We start from the raw sequence: 21,527 nt of genomic DNA, 5'->3' as shown, positions 1-21,527 counted from the left end.
GGCAGCCAGCCAAGGTGAACCCACCACCAAATGTAATCTCTCTTGCTCATTACTTTCAGATCTTGGCTTAGATGGATAAGGAACTGGCTGGATGGCTGCATCCAAAGAGTTATAGTCAACGGCTCAATGTCCAGAAGGAGAACAGTAACCTTGAGTACTGTGTCCAGTTCTGGGCCCCGCACTTCAAGAAAGATGTTGAGGTGTTGGAGCGAGTCCAGAGGAGGGCGACCAAGCTGGTGAAGGGTCTGGAGGGCCTGACCTACGAGGAACGGCTGAGGGAGCTGGGGTTGTTTAGCCTGGAGAAGAGAAGGCTCAGAGGTGACCTTATTGCAGTCTACAACTACCTGAAGGGAGGTTGTAGTGAAGTGGGAGTCGGCCTCTTCTCCCGGGCAAGTAGCGATAGGACAAGAGGACACAGCCTCAAGCTTCGCCGGGGAGGTTCAGGCTGGACATTAGGAAGAATTTCTTTTCAGAAAGGGTTATTAGACATTGGAATGGGCTGCCCAGGGAGGTGGTGGAGTCACCATCTCTGGATGTGTTTAAGACAAGACTGGACATGGCACTTAGTGCCATGGTCTAGTTGACAGGGTGGTGCCAGGGCAACGGTTGGACTCGATGATCCCTGAGATCTCTTCCAACCTGGTTGATTCTGTGATTCTGAGTGGTGTTCCTCAAGGTTCTGTAGTGGGACCAATACTATTTAATATCTTCATCTGTGACATAGACAGTGGGATTGAGTGCACCCTCAGCAAGTTTGCAGACGACACCAAGCTGAGTGATGCAGTTGATTCGCTAGAGGGAAGGGATGCCATCCAGAGGGACCTTGACAGGCTTGAGAAATTACCCATATCGGATAATCTGATTTTTGTAGGAGTACCTTGGGGGCAGTGTCAAAGCAGAACTTCTTAACTGGGCTCTGTCCAAGTTGACTCCTATAGAATCACTGAAGTGTCTCTGCACTGGGATATCCAGTGTTGCAGCTTTCAGGAGGGTTCATATACTCAGACACAATGCCAGCAACATTTTGTGTATTCTCAAATAAGTTTACCCCTGAACCAGAAATGGCTTCCTGTAGAAAGATAAAGCCAACTGGAAATTTGAAGCCACGGGGAGGTTTTCTAGTTTTACCCTATTTATTTATTTGCAAACTTGCTGTGTTGTCCGTTAGAACAAAATGGAGAAGTGATCATAAAAGTACGGACCCTTGAGGGACGCCACTCGTTACTGGTTTCCACTTGGACATTGAGCCGTTGACTATAACCCTTTGGATGTGGCCATCCAGCCAGTTCCTTATCCATCTAACAGTCCATCCGTCAAACCCATCTCTCTCCAAGTTAGTGACAAGGATGTTGTGGGGGACCGTGTCAAAGGCCTTACAGAAGTCCAGGTAGATGACATCCGTAGCTCTTCCCTTGTCCACCGATGCAGCCACTCCATCGTAGAAGGCCACCAGATTAGTCTGGCACAATTTGCCCTTGGTGAAGCCATGTTGGCTGTCTCTAATCACCTCCCTGCCTTCCATATGTTTCAACCTGTCTTCCAGGAGGATCTGCTCCATGATCTTACTGGGCACACAGGTGCATCTGACTGGTCAGGAGTTCCCAGGGTCCTCCTTTTTATCCTTTTTACAAATGGGCGCGATGTTTCCCTTTTCTCCAGTCACTCAGGGCTTCGCCTGGCTGGCACGACTTTTCAAATATAATGGGAAGTGGCTTGGCAACTACATCAGCCAATTCCCTCAGGGCCCTGGGATGAATCTCGTTGCGTCCCATGGACTTGTGTATGTTCAGGTTCCTCAGGTGGTCTCGAACCTGATCTTCTCCTATGATGGGTGGGACTTCATTCCCCCAGTGCCTGCCTTGAGATTCAGGGACTCGAGAGATGTGGGAAGAGAGATTATCACTGAAAACTGAGGCAAAAAGAATTGTTGAGTACCTCTGCCTTCTCCATGTCACTTGTCACCAGATCCCCTGTCCTATTTATCAAGGGGGTACGATTTCTTTTGTCTTCCTTTTCTGGCCAACATACCTGTAGAAGCCCTTCTTGTTATTCTTCACATCCCTTGGAGAGACCTTGATTAAGAAATTGTCCTCGATGCACTCCAAGAGTCTCCTGGACTGCTTACAGCTTGCTGTGCTGCTCTTACAGCAGATGTCAGGGTGATTGAAGTCCTGCAGCAGGATCAGAGCCTGCGAGCACGATGCTTCCCGTAGTTGAAGTAGGAACGCTTCGTCAACAGGCTCCCCTTGATCGGGTGGCCTGTAGTAAACACCAGCCACGAGGTTTCCTTTGTTGGCTTGGCCCCTAATTTTTACCCATAAGCTCTGAACCTGTTCATCGCTGTTTTTCAAAGACAGCTCTGTGCAGTCAGTCCATTCTTTTACATAGAGGGCAACTGCCCCGCTCCTCCTTCCTTGCTTGTCCCTTCTGAACAGCTTAGAGCCGTCGATGGCAGCGCTCCAGTCGTGCGATTCGTCCCACCGCGTTTCAGTGGTAATGATCAGATGATAGCTTTCTAGCTGCACAGCTTTCTAGCTGCACAGCGGCTTCCAGCTCCTCCTGCTTGTTACCCATGCTGCGTGCATTGGTACAGAGGCACTTCAGCTGGGCTATGTACCTTGTCACCTTTTTAGAGGGACAAGCCCTAATTCCTTTGAGGCATTTCACAGGTGTTTTCCTCTTGGTTCCTAATGCATCAGCAGCCTCTGGCTCTTCTCTGTTACTCAAAACCACATCCCCTTCTCCTGCTGAGTCTAGTTTAAAGCTCTCCGTATCAATGGCTGCCTTTAAGCTTAAAGTGTCCATGTTGATTTACCAATTCAAATTATATTCGTAACAGAGTTACAGATTAAAAAGGCTTTGTTGTTATACCACTGATTAACATCCTTCTTCTGAATGCCTTAGTTTTTCTTTGAACCCCTCTGCTATTGTCTACATCTTTAGTTCATCGGGTATAAATAGGATGGTATATAAAATAACTGTGATGTAGTCCCTCAAGGGTTTGTACTCGTAATTATTTGCCTTTACTCTCTACAAGGCTGGGAAGTCTATTGTCCAAGAAGTGTGAGCATCACAGTGTAGAAAGATGCATTTGGGAGGAACGATCACAGGAGACTGACTTCTTTCTAATGTTTTTTGGCTTGAATAACATGGTTTCTTTGTCATCTTTGTAGCTAGTCTCAAGAAGTAGCTGCAGATGAGAGAACCTCAATAATGTCTGTGTCTCAACTGCATTTTCAGGAGGAGGAAGTTGCAAATCACTTTAAGCTAGAACTAATTGAAATGCCTAAGGTTACATAGGGATGTTTTCCTGAGGTTTCCTTACAGAAATACCCGCTCCTTATGTTTAAAATAGGTCAACAGACTGACTTAAAACAATGCGGAGCTTTCATTTGTTTATTATATGTTTATCTTTTATAAAGGTATACTTTTAATATTGTGGGAATTGAGAATAAAAATTTAAATTGGATGCTGGGATTTTACATGGGGGAAAAAAAAGGAAAAGGTTGAATTTTTTGATAGGGTTTTTTTTTTTTTTTCAAAGCAGCATGTGAAAAGTAAGAAAAAATAGGCTCAATATGATACATACTTTATGCATTGTATTCTTACCTTTCACCCTCTGTCTCTCGGTAAATTTGTTAGTTTAGGAACTGCCTTCGTTTGTACTTCAAATTGTCTAATGATTGCTTCAGTTTAAATACTGATAATTAATATCATTCATGTTGTTTTGTTTATAGATGCTGGTCTCTGGGTGTAGTAAGAATGAATATCCATCTCTATCATTGTCTTGCTGCTTGATTAAGGCTATAAATTAAACCATACACATCTGAGGCAAATTAAACTGCCCTCATTTTAAAAAACTGTAAACGCATAATATAGCCCCTGAAGCAATTCAGCCTTATAAATTTATCCCAGAAAAATGAGTTTTATAATTGTTCTATCTATGTATCAGTACAGAGCCTGCTTATTAAACATTTTGGAAATGCACAATTCTCTTGTATGCATGATGGTGTGGTAAAACAAGTTTGTTCATGCCCTGAGGTTGGCTGCTATGTTAATGTGTTATCTTTTGGGCTCAATTTTTCTGGTTTTGTTTGTTTGGGTTTGATTTTTTTAAAGAGACATTTAGATGGTCTTTAGAAGGTAAATTTCCTTCTTCATGTAAAAAAATTAGAAGAAAAGGATGTTTTGCAAATAAAGTGAAACTAAAAATACATCTGTGAAACATTCCTGTTAAAATATTATTTCCAAAATGAGCGTGAAAAGTAGTTCCCCCAATTTGATTTTACAGTAATTGAACCTATTCTGAGCATTTTTAGAATTTACTTAAAATTTTTCATCTTAGAGCCCTCTTCCATATGCCTTACCTTCTTTCACTTGGTATGGCTCCATAGCAGTTCTATTGCGATAATGTTTTCTTATACTTGGTGTGCTGTGTACAAAGGTGTTCCTTAAGTGGGGTTTTTTTGATAGTATTTTAATCCAGTTAATATTTCAAAGAAAATAACTGTTTACACACTACAGTTTTTAAAAGTAAGCCTGTGTAACTGAAGCAATGTATACCTCCATGGTTTAACTCAAATCACAGGAAAAACCTTGTATTGTTGAAGTAATACGTATTTAATTAGTTGAAGGCTTGAGAAAATGTGTTAGGATAACGAATGAATGAAATATGCTCTACAATAGAGTAGTTTCATAACTTACTATCATCACTACTGTGAGCGCAGAAAGGAGAAGAGTCATGAGAGACTTCTGTTTCTTACAGCTGAAAGATTTATGGAAGCATCAGTCTCGATTGGTTATGATAGCAGCCTTGTTAGACTTAGAGAGCCCATCTCCCTCCCCCCTCCTTTCTCAAACATTGAAGGATTCAGCAGCAGTGCAGGTCGAAAAGAATCAGAGTTAAGTAATAATTCCAATTTGGAAGTCCAGGGAAATCTTAAAATCTGGTTGTGGGCTAATATTTTAAGTATACGTGCTTATTTTAGTCATAAGGAACAATTCCATGAAACAAGAAAAAGCTCAGTGGAAAGAGAGATTAAGCTAATTTGTAGGTTAAAAAAAATAAATCAGCCTCAACTTTTAAAAATATTTTTTTATCAAATTGTGTTCGTAACAGATCTTATTAAGAGTAGAGGAATAAAATACTTAAGGCGCAACATTTGAATGACTGAACATTGCTCTAACTTACCCAAGCCCAAACCAGTTGAAATCAGCAGTGTAGAATGTTTTTCACTGACAGTTAAGTAGTTTAGTCAGTTTTCCTTTCTGTTCTTAACCAGGATTATAGAAAATAAATATTCATTATCAAATTTTCCTTTTAGATAAATGAATTGGTGGATGCCCGTGATGTCAGCATTGGAGCCTGGTTTGAAGCTCACATAGAAAATGTTACTCGAGCAACAAAAGGACATAAGAACGGTAAAGCTCAAGTAAAGAGTGGCAATTCTTACAAAAGGACTAATGGAAACTTAAGTCAAGATCATTCTAGAGAGAATGCAACTTATTTGGACAGTACACCATCCACATCTTACTCAGACTGCGTGGACACTGAAGAAGCTATTTATCATATCAAGTATGATGAGTAAGTGCTTCTGATATTATTTTGAGGACATCATATGTTATGATTGGGTGTGTATAAACAAATAATTTTGTTGAAGAAACTTGGACTTAAAGAGAGCAAGTTCAATATTGCAACCAAGGAAAGAAATATTAAAAAGCCATAATGTCTTTCAGTCAGATATAATGAATATCCTGAGAGTAATTAGGGTTTTTTTTTCTTTTATTCACAAGTTCCTGTGAAGTATTAACTTTATCTTGACTTTATGAAACTCGGAATCCCTATCTCTAACGAAAGTAAACTATGCATTGGATTTTTCTGTACTTGTTTTTCTATGTAAAATATAAGTTAATATTTTCTTTAAAAACTACTCTGTTCATATTCAGTTCCTTCCATTGAAGTCTAAACAAGTGTTTTGTGGGAGCAAATTCTGGTGCTTGAATTGTTTAAATTTTGTTTCAAAAGTAATATTTATGCATGAGATGACAGGTCTGCATTTCACGTAGAGGTTTCTTGTAAAGAATCTGGTGACTGGGAACATAAAACCAGTTCTGAGCTGGAGTGAGGGTACAAAGGGATTTTTTATTTTTTAAATCTGTGGTACAAGCAAATTTCAGAACCTACGACAGACATGCTAGAGTAGAGGCTTTGTGCTGTAAACTCAGTGGGATTTGCAGGGATTTCTCATCACCAGCTTTTGCACTGATGCATTCACATAAATTGGATCCTAGTTTTTTAATGATGCCTTAATTTGCTGAAGCAGCTAACTAAGCTTCTAAACCAATGGCATCAATGAAATTTTTTATTACAGAGAACAACAAAAATATTGCACTTTGGCATGTGAGATTAAAGGTAAAGGAACATACATTTACTTTACGCAGAAGCACATTCAGTGTTATCTTGTTGAGGATAAATTCAATTCAAGTTTTCAAAATATTTTTTTAAGTATCGATTTTGAGTTTTGTTGGTTTTAATAATTACTATTTAAACTGGTTTTGCTAGGGAAAAAAACAAGAATGTTGAAGACTTAAGCTGAACATCTTAGCTGCTCTTGGCAATACTAGCTACAACTTTTCTTTATATACTTACCTTGGAGGATAATATAGCTTTTGTCTGAACATGGAGTTCAAATGCAACCATCTTTTTTTTTTTATCTGCAGATATGTTTGTCCACACACACAAAAAATAGATAGCTACAGTGTTGAAAGCAAAAATTTAGTTAAAAAATTATTGAAATACTTAAACTCAGAACTTTCTCACAACTTTAGTCACCCAGTATCGTTACAGTTGGACTAGATGATCATTGCAGGTCCCTTTCAACTGAACTATTCTAAAACAAACAAACAAAAAAAAAACCCACAACTGTCTCTAAAATGGTAGATATGCATCATGGTACACTTTCAAAGACCTGGTTCTAAGATTGGTTAGTTGTGTAGCATCACAGAAGTATTTAATTGAGCAAAGGGCAAAAATTTGAGAGAGTGTGTTTGTAATTATTGGAGTTAAATTATGTTCCGCTTTTGTAGATAGTGTCATTTTATGTGAGTTAGAGATTTGAGGGAGAAGCCACCTGTGAAGTAGAAAGTATAGTTGTCCTGGTTTGGCCTAAAACAGAACCAATTTTCCTTTCAGTGATTTTGACTTTCAGCTACGTCCCTTCTAAGTAACTGCACTTTCTGAAGCTAACCGCATGTTTTGCGGACAGCGTCTGCTTCCAGGGCTGATAACGCTCGAAGTTTGTAGTTATCGCTGAGGCACCGGTAGGGATGTTATGCAGAAAGGCTCTTGCTGGACTTATTCTTAGAGAAACCAAGGTCACTGCTAAATTCCTCACTGCTTACGAGTGAAGAGCTGCAGGGGGGTCGCACCTGCAGGGAGGAGCGGACAGGGCAGGTGACCCAAAATTGACCAACGAAGGTGTTCCATCCCATACACGCCATTCTCGGTATAAAGCGGGGGGATCACGAGGGTCTCGCTCTCTTCTTCCATGGCCAGTGTTCGAGGAGGACTCTGTCCGTTGGTCTCCTGCCTGCGATCCCAATCCGTGCGTTCCTGAATCCAGTTCCTGTCCATTGCTGAGACCAGCCTGGGCCTTCCCGGAGCCTGCCCTGCAGTGCCACTGATGACGTGATTGTCATCGGGGGAGCTCGATCTTAGTTTTGTATATATTTGTATATATTTAATTTTTTTCCATTATTATTATTATACTCTTTTCCATTGTTATAGCTTATTAAAACTGTTTTAACTTTCCAACCTGTAAGTCTCTCTCCCTTTTCTCTTTTCCTTCCCATTCTGGGGGTGGGGGGGAGGGTTAATAGAGAACATCTGCCACCGGTTTAATAGCCAGCCCAGCTTTAAACCATGAGAAGTTGTTTTAAAACTTTCTAGCAAGCAAGATGTATGCATTTATCAGCTAATAGAGACTTCGGTAAAATTTAACGGCCGACATATGACAAAACACAAGGCATCGTTTGTGACACTTTGTATTTACCTTTCAACATCCCACTTCTTTGTTCTTTGGTAGTTAACATGCACATTCACATGGTGGGTGGTTGTGCATGCGCTCATAACACTGGCTTCAGACATTAGTCTTTTTGGTATCTGTAGAGGACACGTATCAAACACAAGGGGAGAAGAATACATGGATAAATAGGGTAGTGTGTACTGTGCGTCCTTCAGTTCTCAGTTCCGGATGTTCTTATCCTATTTGCCATCTCTTTGTGCTTGTTCTTTGAGGTTCATATTCTACTATTAGCTCCTGTTTCTTCTGTGCATCGTTGCTGTTCCTGGATGCTTAGGTTTGGGCTAGGCTGTGTGACACCAATCCGCCTTGACAGCCTTTTCTTACCAAGCCTTTTCTTACTGTGTTCTTCAATGAAGTAGCTCATTTCTTCTTCCTTCTATCTCCTACAGCAGATGATTTCACCCTGGCCGAAGGGCTTTCTTTAAGCTCCTTGCCCAGAACAGGAGTATTCCTGCCAGAGATGGAAGCAGTTGCTTTTTCTGCTTTGGGAAACTGCATGTCTCTGACAAGCAACCTGCAGATGGAGACCATAAGCCTGGTGCCCTATCACTGTTTAAAGCTGGGCCGGCTATTAAACCGGTGGCAGATGCTCTCTGTTAACCCTCCCCCCGCCCCCAGAAAGGAAAGGGAAAAGGGAGAGAGACTTACGGATTGGAAAGTGAAAACAGTTTTAATAAACCTATAATAATGAAAAAGAGTATAATAATAATAATAGAATAATCAAATATATACAAATATATACAAAACCAAGATCGAGCTCCCCCGATGTCGGTCATGTCACCACCAGCACTGCAGGGCAGGCTCCGGGAAGGCCCAGGCTGGGCCTAGCGACGGTCGAGAGCTGGATTCAGGAATGCACGGATCGGGATCGGGAGCAGCAGGAAAACAGACAGAGTCCTCTTCAGACACCGGCCATAGCAGAAGGCGAGAATGGGAAAAGAAGCCGGCCCGAGAAGAAGGGCGAGACCCTCGTGATCCCCCCGCTTTATACCGAGAATGACGTGTATGGGATGGAATACCTTTGTTGGTCAATTTTGGGTCACCTGCCCTGTCTGCTCCTCCCTGCAGGTGCGACCCCCCCTGTGGCTCTTCACTCGTAAGCAGGGAGGAATTTAGCAGTGACCTTGGTTTCTCTAAGAATAAGTCCAGCAAGAGCCTTTCTGCACAACATCCCTACCGGTGCCTCAGTGATAACTACAAACTTTGAGCGTTATCAGTCCTGGAAGCAGACGCTGTCTGCAAAACATGCAGTTAGCTTCAGAAAGTGCAGTTACTTAGAGGAGACTTAGCTGAAAGTAAAAATCGCTGAAAGTAAAAATCACTGAAAGGAAAATTGGTTCTGTTTTAGGCCAAACCAGGACATGCCCATAAAGCCATCAAAATGTCTTTCTTACATTATAGAGAAGACTATGGGGTTTGCCTCTGACACAGATTGACAGCTGCTCAGATCCTCACTGAGATCATCTCGGTATCTAGACTGGTTCTCCTTCACTGCTTGTTTTATTATCCAGTCTAGAAAAACTGTCCACCAAGAAGGCTACAGCTGAAGGACAAGTCTGTTGTAATGTTTTGAGATGGGGTTGGGAACATGGAGTAGACCTACGCTTTGTTTCTGAGACTTCGTGTTACGGCAAAGATCGTTTGATACCCAGCTGTTGCGGCAGGTCCAGTCTGACAATGCATACATGCTAAAAGAGTGGGGGGGGGGGGGGGGGAAATCAAACATTCATTTTTCTTTCTGTTTACATCTGGAACTGACTACTCAGTGATGTTTATTCAGGACATACTGGAAAGCTATTCACCCTTGATCTCAACATGAAGCCTTCCACTGTCATAGATCTAGTTCTTTGGGCCAAGCTTCCTAGCACAGGTCTATTTCTCCTAGCTGTCTTCAAACCCCAAAGATCCCACAGGTCTCCACTTAAATGGAAGTCTAGAGCTGTTTGTTTCTCTTTTTTTTTTTTGTATAGTGGGTTGACCCTGGCCAGCAGCCGCTCGCTTACTCCCCTCTCCCGCAGGACGGGGAGAAAGTAGAAGGAAGGCGAGAAAACTTGTGCATCGAGATACAGTTTAAAAGGTGAAGCAAAAGCTGCATGCACAAGCCAAGCAAAAAGAGGAATTCATTCACTAATTCCCATCATCAGGCAGATATCCAGCCACTTCTTGGAAAGCAGGGCCTCAGCACACATAATGGTTGCTTGGGAAGACAAATGTCGTAATCACAAACGTGTCCCCCCCGCCTTCCCCCTCTTTCCCTGAGCTTTTATTGCTGAGCACAATGTCACATGGCATGGAATATCCCTTTGGTCAGTTTGGGTCAGCTGTCCTAGCAGTGTCTCCTCCCAAATGCTTGCGCACACCCAGCCTACTCGCTGCGGGGGCAGAGTGAGAAACAGAAGACCTTGATGCTGCGCAATTACTGCTCAGCAACAGCCAAAACACTAGTGTGTTATCAACACTGTTTTGGTCACAAATCCAAAGCACAGTACTATGTGGGTCTGCTATGAAGAAAGTTAACTCCATCCCAGCCAGACCCAGTACAGGGGGGTTAAGTCCATCTCAGGACTAACCCCTCACAGTTTATTCCTTTAGCACAATACATTGCTTTCTGTTCACCTCCCATTTAGTTACAACACCTGTGCATCTCTATCACATCCTTGAGACTTACAGCAGTGGTTTATATATTGCTCTGCTAATATTTCCTCTACATCCAGTTTCAACTGGATGGGAGCAATCCTTCTTAGTTTCCCCCTGCTAGTTACTAGTACCATGAGATCAGCTGCTGGATCAACCAAACCCATTCATCAAGGAAGCTTTAGAACTCATTATGAAGGTTAGAAAAAAAAAATTTAAGTAGTTACATAATGAGTGAAACTTAATGAAGAAGACTACTCTATAACTAGCTTCACTGATGATCCCAACTGTGCCCTAAACTATCACCCATCCATGTGGACAAGTTCAGCTATAAGATCTTGTTATTCCACTTTTTAAATTAAGACACGCCATACTAACTAATGGCTGAAATACAGATACTCTAATTAGTTTGACCTCTGACAGACTACTTCAAGAATCACAACTCACTACAGGCTCATTTTCTCTGCTTCTCAGGTAAACTCTTTTCCACAAATAGCCAGAGCAGAGACCTGGTGCACTCACAGAAGTAGAAGCACACTAAGCAGGATTTAATTAGTATCAGCTTGTTTTAAACTCAAACATAAGCACAATGATATAGCATAACTGGTAAACATAGAAGCATTTTTGTGCCTAGGAAGAGCAGCATTGCATTGGTAGTAACAGACCACATGCCTTATGTTAACTGTGCAAGATCACACAGTTAGGCTTGTTATCAACTCGGTATGAGAACTAGCTGTGTGAACCAGAGCTCAGCATTAGGTGTCTACTACCATGAAAGTAGTCCCTGCCCCTGCTGTGCCCCGCCCCCCCCACCCACCAGCACTGTGCAGTATGTAGTCCAGGGACAGAGGCCAAAGGATAAGAACTGTCTGTCTAGAAACTCAAACATCCCACAGAAGTACAAGATCTGAAATTGGGGGTGGGGTGGCAGGGGAGGAGACAAAGTCACCTACTTCTATTCCAGCTTCCCTTGTCAGGGCTCTGGAGCCAGATAGCCTTATGACTAAGACCACTAAGGATTAACTACATGCTATCAACTTCATGATACTGCATACTCACCACTGACTTATATGTATGATATGATTGTTAAGAACTGCCTGCTTTGAATATGTAGCAATAAGTAAAAAGTTAGACATTACCACAAAATGTGTTGTTAATGTATATCAACCTAGTCAAATTTTGTTTTAAACTGACTTATCAGTCTTCTAAAGACTCCCATTAGTGATCTGTGATGAGATCCTTAACAATACACATAAACACAAGGTATGCTGACTCAGACATAACACGGCGGCAGCGACTTGAGGCTTCCCCCTGACCCTGGACCCGGACCCGGAGGTTCCCGGCAATGAATCAGGAGAGGAGGAAGGGATTGGAAGGGACCTCGAAAGATCATCTAGTCCAATCCCCCTGCCGGAGCAGGATTACCTAGATCATATCACACAGGAACGCGTCCAGGCGGGTTTGGAATGTCTCCAGAGAAGGAGACTCCACAACCTCTCTGGGCAGCCTGTTCCAGTGTTCGGTCACCCTCACCGTAAAGAAGTTTTTCCTCATATTTATGTGGAACCTCCTGTGTTCCAGCTTGCACCCATTGCCCCTTGTCCTGTCAAGGGATGTCACTGAGAAGAGCCTGGCTCCATCCTCTTGACACTTGCCCTTTACATATTTATAAACATTAATGAGGTCACCCCTCAGTCTCCTCTTCTCTAAGCTAAAGAGACCCAGCTCCCTCAGCCTCTCCTCATAAGGGAGATGTTCCACTCCCTTAATCATCTTCGTGGCTCTGCGCTGGACTCTCTCTAGCAGTTCCCTGTCCTTCTTGAACTGAGGGGCCCAGAACTGGACACAATACTCCAGATGCGGCCTCACCAGGGCAGAGTAGAGGGGGAGGAGAACCTCTCTCGACCTGCTGACCACACCCCTTCTTATACACCCCAGGATGCCATTGGCCTTCTTGGCCACAAGGGCACACTGCTGGCTCATGGTCATCCTGTTGTCCACTAGGACCCCCAGGTCCCTTTCCCCTACGCTGGTCTCCAACAGCTCTGTCCCCAACTTGTACTGGTACATGGGGTTGTTCTTGCCCAGATGCAGGACTCTACACTTGCCCTTGTTATATTTCATTAAATTTCTCCCCGCCCAACTCTCCAGCCTGTCCAGGTCTCTCTGAATGGCTGCACAGCCTTCCGGCATCTCAGCCACTCCTCCCAGTTTTGTGTCATCAGCGAACTTGCTGACAGCGCACTCTAATCCCTCATCCAAGTCATTAATGAATATATTGAATAGAACTGGTCCCAGAACCGACCCTTGCGGAACTCCGCTAGACACAGACCTCCAACTGGACTCTGTCCCGCTGACCACTACTCTCTGGCTTCTTTCCTTCAGCCAGTTCACAATCCGCCTCACTACCCGATCATCCAGACCACACTTCCCCAGTTTAGCTGCGAGGATGCTGTGGGAGACCGTGTCAAACGCTTTACTGAAATCGAGATAGACCACATCCACAGCTTTACCGTCATCTATCCACCGGGTAACATCCTCATAAAAGGCTATCAAGTTGGTTGAGCAAGACTTCCCATTGGTGAAGCCATGCTGAGTGCCCCTAATGATCCCCCTATCCTTGATGTGCCTAGAGACAGCACCAAGGACAAGTTGCTCCATCACCTTTCCAGGGATGGAGGTGAGGCTGACCGGTCTATAGTTACCCGGGTCCTCCTTCTTGCCCTTTTTGAAGACTGGAGTGACATTCGCTTTCCTCCAGTCCTCAGGCACCTCTCCCGTTGCCCACGACTTAGCAAAGATGATGGAGAGTGGCCTAGCAATGACTTCCGCCAGCTCCCTCAGCACCCGCGGGTGCATCCCATCAGGGCCCATGGATTTATGGACGTCCAGGTTGCTTAATTGGTCCCTGACCCAGCCCTCATCAACCAAGACAGATTCCTCCTCTATCCTGACTTCTTCTGAGGCCGCAGGGGTCCAGGGCTCCTCAGGACAGCCTCCGGCAGTATAGACAGAGGCAAAGAAGGCATTCAGTAACTCCGCCTTCTTTTTATCCTCTGTCTCCAGGACCCCCAACCTCATTCATCAGTGGGCCTACATTGCTTCTAGTGTTGGTTTTACCTGCAATGTATTTGAAGAAGCCCTTTCTGTTGTCCTTGACCTCTCTTGCAAGGTTTAATTCCAAGGAGGCCTTAGCTTTCCTAGTTGCCTCCCTACATCCTCTGACAACAGACTTATATTCCTCCCAAGTGGCCAGCCCCTCCTTCCATGATCTGTACACCCTCTTCTTCCCCTTGAGTTTGCCCAGCAGTTCCCTGTTTAACCATGCAGGTCTCCTGCTACCCTTCCTTGACTTCCTACCTGATGGGATGCTCTGATCTTGAGCTCGGATGTCACTGAGAAGAGCCTGGCTCCATCCTCTTGACACTTGGCCTTTACATATTTATAAACATTAATGAGGTCACCCCTCAGTCTCCTCCTCTCTAAGCTAAAGAGACCCAGCTCCCTCAGCCTCTCCTCATAAGGGAGATGTTTCACCCCCTTAATCGTCTTCGTGGCTCTGCGCTGGACTCTCTCTAGCAGTTCCCTGTCCTTCTTGAACTGAGGGGCCCAGAACTGGACACAATATTCCAGATGCGGCCTCACCAGGGCAGAGTAGAGGGGGAGGAGAACCTCTCTTGACCTGCTAACCACACCCCTTCTAATACAGCCCAGGATGCCATTGGCCTTCTTGGCCACAAGGGCACACTGCTGGCTCATGGTCATCCTGCTGTCCACTAGGACCCCCAGGTCCCTTTCCCCTATGCTGCTCTCCAACAGGTCTGCCCCCAACTTGTACTCATACATGGGGTTGTTCTTGCCCAGATGCAGGACTCTACACTTGCCCTTGTTATATTTCATTAAATTACTCCCCACCCAACTCTCCAGCCTGTCCAGGTCTCTCTGAATGGCTGCGCAGCCTTCCGGTGCGTCAGCCACTCCTCCCAGTTTTGTGTCATCAGCGAACTTGCTGACAGTGCACTCTATTCCCTCATCCAAGTCATTAATGAATATACTGAATAGTACTGGTCCCAGTACCGACCCTTGAGGGACTCCGCTAGACACAGGCCTCCAACTAGACTCTGTCCCATTTACCACCACTCTCTGGCTTCTTTCCTTCAGCCAGTTCACAATCCACCTCACTACCCGATCATCCAGACCACACTTCCTCAGTTTGGCTGCGAGGATGCTGTGGGAGACTGTGTCAAATGCTTTACTGAAATCGAGATAGACCACATCCACAGCTTTACCATCATCTATCCACCGGGTTATGTCCTCATAAAAGGCTATCAAGTTGGTTGAGCATGACTTCCCCTTGGTGAAGCCATGTTGACTGCCCCTAATGATCCCCCTATCCTTGATGTGCCTAGAGACAGCACCAAGGACAAGGAATGCAGCACTCCAGGTGGGGTCTCAAGAGAGTGGAGCAGAGGGGCAGAATCACCTCCCTCGACCTGATGGCTACGCTTCTTTTTATGCAGCCCAGGATGCAGTTGGCCTTCTGGGCTGCAAGTGCACATTGCCGGCTCATGTAGAGCTTCTCGTCAACCATCACCTCCAAGTCACTTCTAAGATTCCTGGGCGATTAGGGTTTCCTATTCAAGCCCTCTGTGTAATTAATGCAATCCATTTACTCCATGTAGCATCAGTTGCATGATGGGTAGTAGGAACCTTACCCTTGCACATCCAGCCCAGTACTGGTAATTGGGGCACCAGGAGGAGATGTGATTCAGTACCAATTACCTCCGAAGCAGCTCTAGCTCCTTCATATGCTGCCAGTATCTCTTTTTCAGTTGGAGTATAGTTGGCCTCGGAGCCCTTGTATCCTCAACTCCAAAATCCTAGGGGTCGACCTCGAGTCCCCCCTGGTGCTTTCTGCCAGAGGCTCCAGGTAGAACCATTGTCCCTGGCTGCGGTGTAGAGCACATTTTTAATATCTTGTCCTGCCTGGACTGGTCCAAGGGCTACTGCATGCACAATCTCTTGTTTAATCTTCTCAAAGGCCTGTCGTTCAGGGCCCCACTGAAAATCATTCTTCTTTCTGGTCACTTGATAAAGAGGGCGTACAATCTGGCTGTAATCTGGAACATGCATTCTCCAGAAACCCACAGCACCTAAGAAGGCTTGTGTTTCCTTTTTGTTAGTTGGTGGGGACATAGCTGTTATTTTGTTGATCACCTCTATCGGGATCTGGCGACGCCCATCTTGCCATTTAATCCCTAAAATCTGGATCTCCCGGGCAGGCCCCTTGACCTTGCCTCTTTTTATGGCCAAACCAGCTTTCAGAAGAATTGGGATGATTTTCTCCCCTTTGTGAAAAACTTCTGCTGCTGTATCACCCCATACAATGATGTCATCAATATATTGCAAATGTTCTGGAGCTCCATCCTCTTCCAGTGCAGTCTGGATCAGTCCATGGCAAATGGTGGGGCTGTGTTTCCACCCCTGGGGCAGTCGGTTCCAGGTGTACTAGATACCTCTCCAGGTAAAAGCAAACTGTGGCCTGCACTTTGATGCCAAGGGAATAGAGAAAAATGCGTTAGCAATGTCTATGGTGGCGTACCACTGGGCTGCCTTGGACTCCAGTCTGTACTGAAGTTCTAGCATGTCTGGCACAGCAGCCCTCAGCGGTGGCGTAACTTCATTTAGGCCACGATAGTCCACAGTTAATCTCCATTCTCCATTAGACTTTTGCACTGGCCATATAGGACTATTAAAGGGTGAGCAAGTCTTGCCAATCACTCCTTGATTTTCTAATTGTCTAATCAGTTTATGAATGGGGGTCAGGGAGTCTTGATTGGTGCGATATTGTCGTCGGTGCACCGTGGTAGTAGCAATTGGCACCTGTAGTTCTTCAACCTTCAGCAGCCCCACAACAGAAGGATCCTCTGAGAGGCCAGGCAAGGTAGACAGCTGTTTGATGTCCTCAGTCTCTACAGCTGCTATGCCAAAGGCCCATTGATACCCTTTTGGGTCCTTAAAATACCCTCTCTTGAGGTAGTCTATGCCAAGGATGCACGGAGCATCTGGGCCAGTCACAATGGGGTGCTTTTTCCATTCATTTTTAGTTAGGCTCACTTCGGCCTCCAATACAGATAACACTTGAGATCCTCCTGTTACTCCAGAAATACTGATAGATTCTGCCCCTTTATGATCCGACGGCATTAGGGTGCACTGTGCACCAGTGTCTACCAGGGCTCGATACCTTTGTGGTTTTAATGTCCCAGACCATCAAATCCACACAGTCCAATAAACTCGGTTGTCCCTCTCCTCCACCTGTCTGGAAGCAGGGCCCCCCTAATTGAAGAATGGATTCGTGCTGCTCACGGGGATTGGATCTTCATTCCCCTATTCACATTTGGGAAAAAGGGATCTGAGGCCCATTTACCGTGTCTGGAGTCCTGCTCATTGGTAACTGGAACAGCCATCCTCCTAGGAAAACTCTCTGTAGTTTTTCTTCTACCTTGCAACTCATGTACTCGTGCCTGTAGGGTACTGGTAGGTTGTCCATGCCATCTGCTCATGTCCTCCCCATAATCACGCAGGGCAAACCACAGGATACCTCGTGACGTGTTCCGTTTCCTTTGAGCCGGTCCTGTAGGAGGGCGTTTTCTCCTAAAGGCTGCAACGCGCACCTGTGTAGATAGAGAGTCAAGTTTATTCTCGTTCCTGGACAGTTTCTCCGACAGTATGTCTGACAATTTGTCCGACATCTTGTCCAACAGTTTTTGAAATAAGTTCTTCTTTTTCTCAGTCAGTTTTTCCACAGCCGAGATGCGGGCCTGCAGTGGGGAAGAAATAGTATCTTCATACTGTTGCATACAGTTAGCCATTTTACCCACACTAGGTCGTGCCGTAGCATCTTCTCCCCACACTAATATTGACAATGTATGGGTATGTGTCGGTGGAGCACTCTGCACAACCTTCTGGAACATGGATCGGTTGCATTCCACTTCATCAGGATTTACAGGATCTACAATTTCCCGTGGGTGTCTATAAATGATCTCTTGCACAGCCAGTTCTCTAAGGTAGTTAATACCTTTTTCTATAGTGGTCCATTTGCTTAGGTGGCTCAGAACATCATCTTTATAGGGATACCTGCTCTTTACAGCTGACAAGAGTCGCCTCCAGAGACTGATAGCGTTTGACCTTCTTGCAAGCACCTTATCAATACCACCGTCTCTGGACAGGGATCCCAACTGTCTGGCTTCTCTACCATCCAAGTCCATGGTATCCGCCCCATTATCCCAGCATCGGAGCAACCAGGTAATAATTGGCTCACTGTCATAACGGCTGAAGTCTTTCCTTATATTTCACAGGTCCTTCAGGGATAAGGAGTGGTAGGTTATCTCTACGTCCGAGTCCTCCTCCTGTGATAGTTCTGCTTTAGAAGGACCTTTCTTCTGTGATGGGTCTGCTTTAAGAAGAAAACCAAGAAGGTCCTCATCTGTGTCAGGTGCTGGCTCTGCCTGGGAAGGACCCTCACCCATGTCAGGTGATGGCTCTGCCTGAGAGGGCTCTGCATCATCATCATCCTTCTCTTCACGAGCTGATTTCTTTTGGTATTTCTTCCTGATTACAGGGGTGATTGATACTGGCATGGATTGGTCCTCTGGTCCATCTGCAGTGTTTCCCAATGGGCTTGAAGTAGGCATAGAGCACTTGCATCTGTACTGAGCACCAGTAGCAGATGGGGGCAGAATCACTGTGGCAGACACTGGAGTTGGTGTAGCTGCGGTGCTCATCGTCAAGGTTAAAGTAACTACAGTGCCCGTTGTCAGAGTTGGAGTGACTGCAGGATCTGTTGTTGGAGTTTGCGTGGCTACAGTGCCCGTTGTCATGGGTAGGGTGGATACAGTGGCTGTCCCCAGGGCTGCAGTAGCAGCGATGCAGGTTGCAGAGGCTGGCGTAGCTGAGGTGCCCGTTGTTGGAATTGGAGTATTGGCAGTACCTGTTGCCAAGGCTGATGTAACTACTATGCCCATCATCAGAGTTTGAGTAGATGCAGTTGCTCTCTTGGGGGGGGGGTGCAGTGGCTACGGTGCAGACAACCACACAGCTTGGTGTTGTTGGCATATTTGCTGAGGGTGCACTCAATCCCACTGTCCATGTCACTGACAAAGATGTTAAACAGCGCCGGTCCCAATACCGACCCCTGAGGAACGCCACTCGTCACTGGTGTCCACTTGGACATCGAGCTGTTGACCGTAACTCTTTGAGTGTGACCATCCAGCCCATTCCTTATGCACCGAGTGGTCCATCCGTCAAGTCCATGTCTCTCCAATTTAGAGACAAGGATGTTGTGCGGGACAGTGTCAAATGCTTTGGACAAGTCCAGGTAGATGACATCAGTTGCTCTTCCCCTATCCACTAGTGCTGTAACCCTGTCGTAGAAAAACACCAAATTTGTCAGGCACTATTTGCCCTTAGTGAAGCCATGTTGGCTGTCACCAATCACCTCCTTGATTTCCGTGTGCCTCAGTATAGTTTCCAGGAGGATCTGCTTCATGATCTTGCCAGGCGCAGAGGTGAGACTGACTGGCCTGTAGTTCCCCGGGTCTTCCTTTTTTCCCCTTTCTGAAAATGGGGGTTATGTTTCCCCTTTTCCAGTCAGTGGGGACTTCACCAGACTTCCACAACTTCTCAAAAATGATGGATAGCGGCTTAGCAACTTCATCTGCCAGTTCCCTCAGGACCTGTGGATGCACCTCATCAGGTCCCATGGACTTGTGCACCTTCAGGTTCCTTAGACGGTCTCGAACCTGATCTTCTCCTACAGTGGGCGGTTCTTCATCCTTCCAGTCCCTGCCTCTGCCTTCTGCGACTTGGGTGGTGTGGCTAGAGCACTTGCTGGTGAAGACTGAGGCAAAAAAGTCATTGAGTACCTCAGCCTTCTCCATATCCCGGGTAACCAGGTCTCCCGTCGCCTTCCAGAGAGGGCCCACCTTTTCCCTAGACTTCCTTTTATCACTGACGTACCTATAGAAGCTTTTCTTGTTGTCCTCCAGGGCTTTATCCCAAGGGACTCTATGAACAGGTCCCTGAAGAGGCCAAAGTCTGCTCTCCTGAAGCCCAGGGTGGTGAGCTGGCTATGTGCCCTCCTTGCTGCCCTATGGATCTTGAACTCCACCATTTCATGGTCACTGCAGCCAAGGCTGCCCTTGAGCTTCACATTCCCCACCAACCCCTTCTTGTTGGTGAGAACAAGGTCCAGCATTGCATCTCTCCTCGTCAGCTCCTCTATCACTTGGAGAAGGAAGTGATCATCCACGCATTCCAGGAACCACCTGGATTGCTTGTGCCCTGCTGTGTTGTCCCTCCAACAGATATCAGGGTGGTTGAAGTCCCCCATGATGACCAGGGCTTGTGAATGTGAGGCCACTCCTATTTGTCTGTAGAGGGCCTCATTTGCTTGGTCTTCCTGGTCAGGTGGCCTGTAGCAGATGCCCACTATAATGTCTCCTGTCCCTGCCCTCCCTTTAGTCCTGACCCATAAGCTCTCGGTCATCTCCTCCTCCTCCATCCCCAGGCAGAGCTCCATGCACTCGAACTGGTTATTGACATAGAGTGCAACACCCCCTCCTCGTCTCCCCTGCCTGTCCTTCCTAAAGAGCCTGTATCCTTCCATTCCCACACTCCGGTCATAGGAGCCATCCCACCACGTCTCCGTGATGCCAATAAGGTCATAGCCTTGCAGACATGCGCACATCTCTAGCTCCTCTTGTTTATTCCCCATGCTCCATGCATTTGCATAGAGGCATTTAAGTTGGGCCCACGATGAAGCTGACTTACTGCCTGAAATTCCTTTGCGCTGGTCTTCTGGTGCTCTCGTGCTGACCTGCCATCCTTCTCCTGCCTCTGGGCACCTATTGCTGGCCCTGGCGTCAAACTGGCAGGATTGGGAGGGACTGAGGTTCCCCTTCTCTGGCAACTTTTAAAGCCGTCTGCACCAGCTTGGCAAGCCTATGACCCTAGATGCTCTTCCCCTTCTCTGACAGATGGACCCCATTGTCTGCCAGAAGACCAGGTTTCTCAAAGTGAGTCCCATGGTCTAAGTAGTCAAATCCCTGGCTGTGGCACCAGTCCTGTAACCATTTGTTGATTTCCCCGATTCGACTGGCCCTTTCAAACCCCTTCCCTTTGACTGGGAGGATTGACAAAAAAACTACCTGGGCTCCAGAGTCCTTTATTGCTGCTCCCAGGGCTCTCTAGTCCTTCTTGATAGTCCTCAGGTTGCTCCTGGCTGTATCACTGGTGCCCACATGAAACAACATCAGCGGGTAATAATCAGTGGGCTGTATGAGGCTCGGTAGTCTCTCAGTGACATCCCTGATGCGAGCCCCCGGTAAGCAGCACACCTCTCTAGGGAGTGGATCGGGATGGCAAATGGGCACCTCTGTGCCTCTCAGTAGAGAGTCACCTACCACTATCACCCATCGCTGGTTTTTGGTTGCGTTGGTTAAGGCACATATTGGTGTTCCTTAGCCTATTGAAAGGACTCCTTAGACCAGGCTTAAGGTGAGTAGTAACAACTGTAAAAGCCTCTGCACCTGGTAGTCTTTTAATAACGAGACTTCTTGCATGTCGGGAAGAAATTGTGAGACCTAGAGGGGGAAGATATATTCATTTGACACACTTTTTGCCCTCGTATCTATAAAGTTAGAGCACTCTATTACTAAAAGTTTTAGAATAAATAGAGAGATAGAGAAGTCATGTAAACAGTGTGTTTTTTGCAGTACATAAGAACATCCTTGGTTTTTATCCTTGATT

At 45.7% G+C, this 21,527-nt stretch overlaps 1 protein-coding gene across 1 annotated transcript in view; it reads left to right on the top strand.

Annotated features, from left to right (window-relative positions):
• Positions 1-2,448: 2,448 nt before the first annotated feature.
• LOC137677143 (E3 ubiquitin-protein ligase UHRF2-like) overlaps positions 2,449-21,527 on the top strand; it is an 82,992-nt gene continuing 63,913 nt past the window's right edge. The window contains exons 1-2 of the mRNA XM_068424349.1: positions 2,449-2,493; positions 5,325-5,584. Coding sequence (XP_068280450.1) covers positions 2,449-2,493; positions 5,325-5,584 — 305 coding nt within the window. The remainder of the gene's footprint in view (positions 2,494-5,324; positions 5,585-21,527) is intronic.

The sequence above is a fragment of the Nyctibius grandis genome (assembly GCF_013368605.1).
Source record: "Nyctibius grandis isolate bNycGra1 chromosome W unlocalized genomic scaffold, bNycGra1.pri SUPER_W_unloc_2, whole genome shotgun sequence".
Lineage (NCBI taxonomy): Eukaryota > Metazoa > Chordata > Aves > Nyctibiiformes > Nyctibiidae > Nyctibius > Nyctibius grandis.
The sequence above is the reverse complement of the archived record's forward strand: the minus strand, read 5'-3'. Positions and strand labels throughout refer to the sequence as shown.